Source organism: Rutidosis leptorrhynchoides, chromosome 6, assembly GCF_046630445.1.
Source record: "Rutidosis leptorrhynchoides isolate AG116_Rl617_1_P2 chromosome 6, CSIRO_AGI_Rlap_v1, whole genome shotgun sequence".
NCBI lineage: Eukaryota > Viridiplantae > Streptophyta > Magnoliopsida > Asterales > Asteraceae > Rutidosis > Rutidosis leptorrhynchoides.
Window position 1 is genome coordinate 398,869,179 of NC_092338.1, and position 10,689 is coordinate 398,879,867.

The window sequence follows — 10,689 nt, forward strand, 5'->3', positions numbered from 1 at the left end:
GCATTGTAGATTCATTGCAGATTAAACGAGTAGATTAGATCAGCATTCAAGCAAGTTGATTCGTCTACTGATAATATTATGTGCTACTCAAGGTGTTGTAAAACTCCAAATATCCACCGTTTGTACATCTGTTCATGAAAAATACTGAACTAGTCAACTACATTACACTCGCAAATAAATACAACAAGAAGATCGAATTCAAAATTGAAATGTAGTGGAATTGTATCGGTACCAAACCAATTTTATAAATACAGTATTTGGTTCTTAAGTTAAGGTCAAAAGAATAGCAGTACCAAGCGGTTCGGTACCGGTAGAATATCATGTTCATCCGGATGCATTTAAATTGATTTAAAGTCAAACAATGTCGACTTTAAAATGGCAATGTTCATACATGCGTTTACTTTCAGGTCAAGCATTCACTCAATTATGTGATTATTATGCTTTAGTTGACTTTGTAGCACATTTTGACTTTTTTGAAGGAAATGGAGGCTAATATGGACAAGAATTATATCACTAATTTCCGATACTTTCAAATACATCAAACATTTACATCACTTGGCAATTGTTATTTATTATATTTTAAACCAAATTAAGCTAAATATTCAATTTCATTCTCTATCAAAATGCATTGGGATTCTCCTCAAGAAGCCATGCCATGGGTGGGGTTGTATGTTGGTGTAGCATCATTAGTTTGCACTTTAGCAATGGCAGCCGATCTCTTTCAAGGTTTCCGACAACGCAAACTTTGGTTTCCATGCAAATTTTTCACTCTCAATGCTGCTTCCATCACGCTAATAGCAATAGCCATGAAACTACCTGTCGATCTAACTAGCGACATGTCTAGTTTGAACGACAAGAATGCAAAGCTTGCCAGTATGCTTTTCTTGTTCACCCTTTTAGCTAACTTACTCCCGTCTTTAGGGCTAATGAATGATAACGAACTTCTTACAAACATCATAGCTTTGGGTATTCTCATAATCACCATTATTGTAAATGTATTCATTCAATCTGGTACTAACGTGTTTCTCGGAACAACTATAGAATTGCCTGTAATAATATTTCCTCTTCTTTTGCCTTTTTCATTAGCTTTAACAGTTCCAACATTAAGAAGACTATTAGAGCACCAGTATAACGAGTTACATAAATCGGCATCAACTGGTTTAGAGATCGAATTTCCGTACCAAGAATTTGTACATTACGTTAAAAAGTATTGGATGATGGCAGAAACTGGTAACCCTCAATTTGTACTTGCTTGTTCGCCGTTTTGTTCTGCTTCCGGGGTTATATGCTCGGTATATGTGGTAACTGCGTTTGGTAATTTGGTAAACCAGATCAAAAACTCATCGATTTTTTCGAATGCAAAGTCAGATTATAAGTGGTCAATTAATGTGATCATTTTCGTGCAGTCGATTGGGATTGTTGTAGGTAGTATAGCCCCAATATTTAGATCTTTTACTGCTTTCGGTGTTTTCAGCCTTTCGAGAAAATGGAGTATGAAACATGTAAACATGTTTAAAGTCGAAAAGCATTGGACTCAAAGGCTTCGACAGTGGAAGCGCAGTCATGTGCGTTCACATATCCCTGGCCGACATTGCAAAAAGGTTTTCCATATTGTTAAAAACATGTTTTTGAACATCTGTTTAGCACTTCATGTAACAATTGTGGTTATTTGTAAAACCTTGCGTCTCATTCCCAGTTCTTCGGTGATCATGTTATCGTCTTCTTGTTATCTCTGCAAGTTATTCTTAAAAAGGTTCAAAAGGGACTCCAATGCATCAAACAGTGACGCAAGATCGGAGATGAAAGAGTATACTAACCATGTTATACAGCTTGAAAGAGAGGCGAAGCTTTCGAACAGAGTATTGAAAAGTATGCTCAAATCTATAACAAAACTTCTAGTAGAGTCCGAAGGAAAAGAACCCAGAAATCTTATTAAGTTTCTAGAAAAATCTATAGGTTTCGACGGGGTAGTAGATTTCGTAAGTGACGAGGTTCCGGCTTTACAATCGGAAGAAACCCTAAATTGTTGGAGTCTAGTAGTAGTGACACTAACTGCCATAGCTATTGCACTTCCTAACATTGCAAATAGTAACATCAATGTGCTACTTTCGAGTATGAAGGAAGGTCTACAACTTGTACGACACATCGAAGAAAGTTTAAATGCAAATGGCGAATTGTTAAAGGCAAGAAAAGCAGCTAGACGAGTATGGACAAACGTTGAATTATACCGAAGGTGGTTAGAGATTGATCTTCAAAAGAAGGCTCATAAAGGGAAAACGTCAAAGGAAATTCTTCAATGGTTGGGCGATGAAGCTGTAAAAATTGTGATACAGTTCAAGAAATGCAAAAACGGAAATCTAGAGCAGTCACATCATAAGTTCATCGCTGCGAATACCATGTACAAAATTAGCCAAACTGTATTGCTACATTGCAATGAGGTAGAAAATTGGCCGAGAGATGAGGAACTTTTTGAGTGGATATCGATTACAATTGCAGATATATTATGTGCATGCTTTACTAATTTACCGCGGGTCATAACTATGAAATGCCATGATGGTTCCTTAGAGAAGCGAGAAGAAAGCATTCAGACTGCAGCCCAACTTCTTGGTAAATCGAAAAAGATTTTGAATATCGTTAAAACGAACCAACTTCCTACCTTAGATCCGGACACAATGGCTTACATTGATGAGTGGCATGCATTATTAAAAAGTCAAAATCCCAATGGTTGTGCTTCTTTAGCCAGGATTGAATCAGGTTCTTCAAATTCTAATGAATGGGTTGTAACAATTTAACAATGATAACGGTATATTGTTTGATCTTAAACTCTTAAGATAATATTTGAATGCATAAATTTCAAGTGATTATTAGTACTTAAACACAGAATTTGACTTTAATCTGATAGCAAGAAAAAGCGACTAAAATTTCATCAACATCATAATCATAAAGATAATGAAATATAAGGTAAACTTCCAAATAATACAGTGGGAAGAAAATTGCAGGTGTCTTAGTTGGGTGTTTTTAATTAAGCTTTTGCTATAGTTGCTTGTTCTTAAATGTTACCATTTACAGATTTGCATATTCTTTAAATTGGTATCCAATGGTTCGTCATTCAAACTTGACTAAAATAATGGCTGTAACGTCTACTTGGAACTTCAAAATCACACAAGGTTGCCCATTTACCCTTGAATTTCACCCAAGGGTGCCTTCCGCACATCGCGCTACGGGGGCAGTATGAGAGAGGAGGTTTTACCGTCCATGCCCTATGCCCTCGGATTGGGCCAGGTTTCATTCTAGACAGAAGTTGGGGGCGGGTTATGCAACTGTGGGAGATGAACGAGTGGGTGGTTAAGTCCCCCTGGAAGATCTTGTTAGTACATTTTATGAGATGTCCATCGCTGTCGAATAGTCTGAGAATGGTTTAGGTCTACGTTACCTAGGATTGTATTGAACAAGAAAACTCATGTCGCAGGAGCATATGTGACCAAACGTTGTAATATAGATCTGTCACTCGAGTGACAGAAGTCACTCGTGCGGTTGCGTGCTCAACCGTGCGTGTGAGCTGACAGTAGGCAGACACTATAAATAGAGTTTTCTAGGTTCTTTGTCATTTGAGCACCTAGTGAGAGTTGAGACAAATGTAGAGAGAGGTGAGCTCCACCTCTTCACCTTCATGGTGGAGAGGATCCTTGGTGGATTGATGCTCCAACCACCATGAAAATTAAAGCTCGTTAGTCTAGATTCATGTAATGTTTAGTGTAACCATGTATCCTTTTTATTGCATGTAATTGTGACTAACAATATATAAAACATTATTTCAAAATTACCAAATAAGTTATTGTTATTCAGAAACAATTCTATTCATAATCTTTGAATCATTTAGATTATGATTCATTCAGCGTTTAATCATTTAGTTTTTATCAAACGCACGCTAAGTTTACCATTAGGCCACCATTAGGGGCGCATCTAGAGCTTAAGGAGTGGGGTCCTATGACCCGACTAGTGTGAAGATTTTTTATACAATATTATTTTCAAATTGTATAGGGCACCATTAAATATAACTATAGGACCTCACATATTTTTTAAATTTTTATTGAATTTTCATCCTGTATTCGTTAGGGGTGTGCACCATTTGGTTTCAAACCGAATAAACCAAATATCGAATCGAATCCAAATAAAAAGAAAAAAGAAAAAAAAACAAACCGAATTTTTTAAACGGTTTTCGGATCGATCGAAACCGAAACCAAATTCGTAATTCGGTTTTTGGTTGGGTTTTCGGTTTTGATTTTATAAGTTTCAAAATCGGAAAACCGAACCGAATAAATCAAAAAACCAAAAACCTAACCGCTGAACACACCTCTAGTATTCGTCACTGGCCATCATCCTCAAGTCTTACATGCGTTTACTTTCGGTCAAGCATATTGTGTGATTATTATTCTTTCATTGACTTTGTAGCATGCATTATTGACTTTTTTTGAAGAAAATGGAGGCTAATATGGACATGAATTATAATACTTATTCCCGAAAGTAACAAATACGGAGTACTTATTCTCGAAACTTTCAAATACATCAAACATTTACAATTTACATCACTTGACTCTTGTTATACTAAATTAAGCTGAATCTTCAATTTCATTGTATAGCAAGATGCATTGGGATTCTCCTCAAGAAGCCATGCCATGGGTGGGGTTGTATGTGGGTGTGGCATCTTTAGTTTGCACTCTAGCAATGGCAGTTGATCTCTTACAAGGCTTCCGACAACGCAAACTTTGGTTTCCATGCAGATTTTTCACTCTCAATGCTGCTTCTATAACACTAATAGCAATAGCTATGAAGCTACCAGTCGATCTAACTAGCGACATGTCTAGTTTGAACGACAAGAATGCAAAGTTTGCAAGTATGCTTTTCTTGTTCACCGTGTTAGCTAACTGTCTCCCGTCTTTAGGGCTAATGAATGATAAGGAACTTCTTACAAACATAGTAGCTTTGGGTATTCTCTTAATCGCAGTTATTATAAATGTAATCATTCAATCTGGTACTAACGTGTTTCTCGGAACAACTATAGAATTGCCTGTAATAATATTTCCCCTTCTATTGCCTTTTTCATTAGCATTAACAGTTCCAACATTAAGAAGACAATTAGAGCACCAGTATAACGAGTTAAACAAACGGCATCAAGGTGTCAAGAGACAGAATTTTCGCACCAAGAATTTGTACATTATGTTAAAAAGTATTGGATGATGGCGGAAACTGGTAACCCTCAATTTGTACTTGCTTGTTCGCCTTTTTGTTCTGCTTCCGGGGTTATATGCTCAGTATACGCGGTAACTGCATTTGGTAATTTGGTACATCAGTTCAATAACTCATCAATTTTTTCTTATGCAAAATCAGATTACAAGTGGTCAATTAATGTGATCATTGTGGTGCAGTCAATTGGGGTGGTTGTGGGTAGTATAGCCCCAATATTTAGATCTTTTACTGCTTTCGGTGTGTTCAGCCTTTCGAGAAAATGGAGTATGAAACATGTAAACCTGTTTAAAGTCGAGAAGCATTGGACTCAAAGGCTTCGACAGTGGAAGCGCAGTCATGTGCTTTCACGTATCCCTGGCCGACATTGTAAAAAGGTTTTCCATATTGTCAAAAACATGTTTTTAAACCTCTGTTAAGGACTTCATATTTCAGTTGTGGTTATTTGTAAAACCTTGCGTCTCATTCCCAGCTTGTCTATGATCGTGTTATCGTCTTCTTGTTATCTCTGCAATTCGTTCTTAAAAAGGTTTAAAAGGGACTCGAATGAATCAAGCAGTGACCCAAGATCGGAGATGAAAGAGTATAATAACCATGTTATACAGCTTGAAAAAGAGGCAAAGCTTTCAAACAGAGTATTGAAAAGTATGCTCAAATCTATAACAAAACTTCTGCTCGAGTCCGAAGAAATAGAACCGAGAAATCTTATTAAGTTTCTAGAAAAATCTACAGGTTTCGACGGAGTAGTAGATTTCGAAAGTGACAAGGTTCCACCTTTACATTCGGAAAAAACCCTAAATTGTTGGAGTCTAGTAGTAGTGACACAAACCGCCATAGCTATTGCACTTCCTAACATTGCATATAGTAACATCAATGTGCTACTTTCGAGTATGAAGGAAGGTCTACAACTTGTACGACACATCGAAGAAAGTTTAAATGCAAATGGCGAATTGGTAAAGGCAAGAAAAGCAGCTAGACGAGTATGGACAAACGTTGAATTATAGCGAAGGTGGTTAGAGATTGATCTTCAGAAGAAGGCTCGTAAAGGCAAAACGTCAAAGGAAATTCTTCAATGGTTGGGTGATGAAGCGGTAAAAATTGTGATACAGTTCAAGAAACGCAAAAACGGAAATTTAGAGCAGTCACGTCATAAGTTCATTGCCGCGAATACCATGTACAAAATTAGCCAAACTATATTGATACACTGCAATGTGGTAGAAAATTGGCCGAAAGATGAGGAACTTTTTGAGTGGATATCGAATATGATTGCAGATATATTATTTGCGTGCTTTACTAATTTACCGCAGGTCATAACTATGAAATGCAATGAAGGTTCTTTAGAGAAGCGAGAAGAAAGCATTCGGACTGCAGCCCAACTTCTTGGTAAATCGAAAAAGATTTTGAATATCCTTCAAATGCGCCATCTTCCTACCTTAGATCCGGACACGATGGCTTACATTGATGAGTGGCATGCATTACTAAAAAGTCAAAATCCCAATGGTTGTGCTTCTCTAGTCAAGATTCAATCAGCTTCTTCAAATTCTAATGAATTCGTTGTAATAATTTAACGATGTGCTTATGTATTTCGGTTGACGTTGAACTCTTAAGAAATTATTTGTATGCATAAATCCGGAAACGTTGGGTATTTTTATTTAGCTTTTGCTATAGTTATTTGTCTTTAAAAGTTACCATTTACAGATTTGCATATTCTTTAAATTGGTATCCAATCCAATGGTTCTTCATTCAAACTTGACTAAAATAATGACTGTAACGTCTACTTGGAACTTCAAAATCAGTCCCAAAATGATACACATCAAATGGTTCTACATGTAAAGGGGAAACAAGTATATTGATGGTCAATAAAAGTAACCAAGAACCTGACCACCAACGTTCTGTCGAATTGCCTCTTCATGGTCCAACACGCCGTTTGGAGTTGTTATCACCACATACCCCCACTGCATCATTGATAGCAATAAAAAAATTAATAATAAAAGAAATGTAAACCCAGCCATAGATAGATGACAGTATCTTTTCATAAAGATAATGAATAATGATAATGATGATTATATCAATCAGAAATCAAGTCAATATAATAAAACCCAACTCATATGAGCAGATAAGTATAGTGCACCGTACACCTCCCAACAGTATAGTTATCCGATTGAAAACTAGAAACTATTCCAAAGTATTTAGCACTTTATGCTTCAGGTCAGCAGTGCATAGCAGAGTAGCAAGTGGCTGATACCTTAAGGAACATTACTAGTATTAAAACTTATTTTAGGTCACATTATTTTACATTCATGGAAGCATTTTTTTTATTAAGTATACAACGACATGAGTAATTTTGCAGTTCTTTAGACAGTTACTCAGCAATACATATCAGTTTTATCTCTAGTAATCTAGGAAGACAATTAACTTAAAGTGGAAAAGCAACAGCAAGAATCAACACTAAGCAAGCACTTTCATTTACACATCCAATTTATCATGCTCCATAAATAACACATAATAAATTTCAAGTTCCGCAACATGGGAACTTACTGATACAATTGACAATGTAAGCATCCAAATGAGAAAGATTGCTTTAGTGAATTAATGCATCTGCACAACTCCCTAGTAATGAATATTCAATATCCAAAGCAAGTAAGCAACTTTAAAAGGGAAAAAAAAGCTTTTTTACGTGCAACCTTGAGTTATTAGGACTATCATAAGTCTAGAAATATCCCCACCTTACGTGCAATTAGGATTTAAGACTATCATTAGGTACATGTTTGGCCAATGTATCAGATCCCTATAAAAACTATGACTTTCTCCCGAAATCCTCCCACATTTGGTGTAACACTTCTGTAGAGAAATTAGACACGGAACCTAAGTGACATGTCCTAATAGCTAACAAGTGAAAACATGTCCCAAGGTTGCTTCAAATAATTCACATTTGAACCAACGTTTTCCCTAAATAATTTAAAGTATCTAAGTAATCTTACACGCTAAATCCATGAGCAATAAACATACACCAATAACATACTTTTATCATGTAGATAACAAAAGCACAAAACAGGCAAACAAAATTCATAGCTATCACACACAATAATCAACACATGAAAATACAATAACACAGTGAACTTTATAATAGTACGAGAAGTTATCGATAGTAAACCTGTTGTGTCGGAAGGGTACGTTTTCTATAATTCTCAATCTCATGAGCCTTGATATCTTGTCTATACGTAATAGCTCGACAATCTTTAATCCTACCAGACAAATCAACTTTTATCTTCCCCACTCTGTGTGGATCATACACTTCAAAATTCTTAACATACCCTGTCATTCAAAAAAAAAAAAAAAAAAACATAAAACGACAAAATAGCCTAACAATCAGCTACCATATCAATATCACCACTCAAATTCCACTATGATGACTGTTTTAAGTGACCTTTTTATGCTATTTCATATCAACTAAGTCTTAATTGTACAAAAATGTAACATTAGACATGAATTTTTGCACAATTACATGTATGACAACAATGTTACATACAATTTCAAAGGGAAAAAAAAGGATTATATAAATATAAAAAGATTATAAAAAGGTGAAGATTAATAATAATAATAATACCTCGTTGTTTCATGATAGTAAGAAATGAAGAGATGACATTTGAAATAGGCTGAAGCTGAGCGGATGCAAAACCTCGTTTTTCGGCGTTAACCATTGTTCGCAGCGCGTCGTTTAATATCCTTCGTCCCATTTCGATTTGATTTGCACCCGAATGAAAGAAATAACTATTGTGTTTGTGATACGCAAGACTGCAAACAATAGTTAGCTAATCCAAAACCCTAGACCCCGCCCCGATTAATTTGGATATGGAGCTTTATTGTTGTGCCCGGCTGTTTTTGTTTACTAAAAGGCATGCCAATTTTGATCGTTTACACCTCCTAAAAAGTATCAAACGACACCCAAATTTAACCCCCATCTTTCACTAACACCCCCTCAAGTTTATATTCAATTTGTAACTTTGCAAAATAATTTACAACTTTAGACCCTCAAATAGGGGTGTTAAATATAATTTTTAATTTAATACAATACCCATAAATAAAAACTCACCCAAATCTTTGACGTGATTTATCTTTTTTCTCGGCGTTAGTTACGTTTCTCCGTTACCATCATTCAACTCGAAATAATTTTACGATCAAAACGCAATTAACTACATTCGAAACGGAATTTTTAATCAGCTTATAAGTTGGTAATCAAAACGACCTGAATTTGAGTCCTTCTGACCCCTTTTTTCTTTTTGTTCGTATTTTTTCATCAATTCTCATTCAACATTAGTTTTATAAAAAACGTTAACATGTTCCGCTGCAACGCGCGGATCCAATTTTTTCTAGTTATTATCTATATCTATGATATATTATAATAATTTTAAATTTAATTATATATATATATATATATATATATATATATATATATATATATATATATATATATATATATATATATATATATATATATATATATAGGCAGGATCAATGGGGAAGTAACCAATCGGGGGAAGCAAATTTTTTTTCTTTTTCTTTTTTTTTTGGAATTGTTTTTTCCGGCATCAAGATCACACGAAAATATGAACATTTAGAAGAGACACTTCGTGATGAATGTTATTATTTAGGCGGGAAAACGATCGACAAAAATAACATTCAAGATAATATTGTTCGTGAAGAATATGAACGTTTTTTTTTTCTTCATGTTTTGTGAAGTAAAATTTAGCCCGATTTAGAGTTTAAGGTTTAGGGTTTAGGATTTGGTGTTTTAGGTTTATTCCATAAACCCAAAACACCAAACCCTAAACCCTAAACTCTAAACCGTTCGTGTTAAAAACTCAATCTAAATTCTAAATCTAAACCCTAAACCCTAAATTTCTAAACCCTAATATCTAAACCCTAATATCTAAACCCCAATAGCTAAAACCTCAACATACGCTCGAAAAACACGATAATTGTTATATATTACTTCCTCAAGCGTTTTCCCGCCAAAATAAAAGCATTTATCACAAAGTGTCTCAACTAAATGTTCATATTTTCATCCCATCTATAATGCTCATGAACAAAGTTTTTTCAAAAAATGAAAAGAAAAAAAAAGTTTTTGCTTCCCCCCGCTTTCCCCCGATTGGTTACTTCCCTCTTGATCCTACCACTATATATATGAGAGTGTGTGTGTGTGTATATATATATATATATATATATATATATATATATATAGTAGAGGGATCAAATGAGAACTTTTTAGCAATGAGAACCCTGAGAACTTTTCTATTCGAGCAAAAAAAATTAACGGGACCGAACAAAAAACTACCCTAGTCGAACAATTTTTATTTTTTATCTTTAGATGCATTTGTTTGCTTGGTTCTACATTTTATGTAGAACATGATGTAGAACAGCATGTAGAACATGTTGTTCTACACT

At 35.0% G+C, this 10,689-nt stretch overlaps 3 protein-coding genes across 3 annotated transcripts; 2 read left to right on the top strand and 1 right to left on the bottom strand.

The window, feature by feature from the left end:
* The first annotated feature begins 623 nt into the window (after positions 1-623).
* On the top strand, positions 624-2,792 carry LOC139855038 (uncharacterized). Its single transcript, XM_071844298.1, has one exon. The coding sequence runs from the start codon at positions 624-626 to the stop codon at positions 2,790-2,792; it is 2,169 nt and encodes a 722-aa protein (XP_071700399.1).
* Positions 2,793-5,237: 2,445 nt separating this feature from the next.
* On the top strand, positions 5,238-6,812 carry LOC139855039 (uncharacterized). Its single transcript, XM_071844299.1, has 3 exons — positions 5,238-5,595; positions 5,680-6,197; positions 6,249-6,812. The coding sequence occupies exons 1-3, from the start codon at positions 5,238-5,240 to the stop codon at positions 6,810-6,812; spliced, it is 1,440 nt and encodes a 479-aa protein (XP_071700400.1).
* Positions 6,813-6,878: 66 nt separating this feature from the next.
* On the bottom strand, positions 6,879-9,124 carry LOC139852838 (small ribosomal subunit protein uS8my-like). The gene is made up of 3 exons (XM_071842174.1): positions 8,852-9,124; positions 8,399-8,559; positions 6,879-7,199 (listed from the first exon to the last, which is right to left on the bottom strand). Exons 1-3 carry the CDS (start codon positions 8,979-8,981, stop codon positions 7,101-7,103), a joined length of 390 nt encoding a protein of 129 aa, XP_071698275.1. The 5' UTR covers positions 8,982-9,124; the 3' UTR covers positions 6,879-7,100.
* Between the last annotated feature and the right edge of the window lie 1,565 nt (positions 9,125-10,689).

Coding starts and splice junctions, on each gene's coding strand:
- LOC139855038 (XM_071844298.1), top strand. CDS start 624: ATGCATTGGGATTCTCCTCAAGAAGCCATGCCATGGGTGGGGTTGTAT.
- LOC139855039 (XM_071844299.1), top strand. CDS start 5,238: ATGGCGGAAACTGGTAACCCTCAATTTGTACTTGCTTGTTCGCCTTTT. Junction 5,596..5,679: donor GCGCAGTCATGTGCTTTCAC/GTATCCCTGGCC, acceptor TTCATATTTCAG/TTGTGGTTATTTGTAAAACC. Junction 6,198..6,248: donor TAAATGCAAATGGCGAATTG/GTAAAGGCAAGA, acceptor GTTGAATTATAG/CGAAGGTGGTTAGAGATTGA.
- LOC139852838 (XM_071842174.1), bottom strand. CDS start 8,981: ATGGGACGAAGGATATTAAACGACGCGCTGCGAACAATGGTTAACGCC. Junction 8,560..8,851: donor TACTATCATGAAACAACGAG/GTATTATTATTA, acceptor TTTGAATGACAG/GGTATGTTAAGAATTTTGAA. Junction 7,200..8,398: donor GTACCCTTCCGACACAACAG/GTTTACTATCGA, acceptor TCAATGATGCAG/TGGGGGTATGTGGTGATAAC.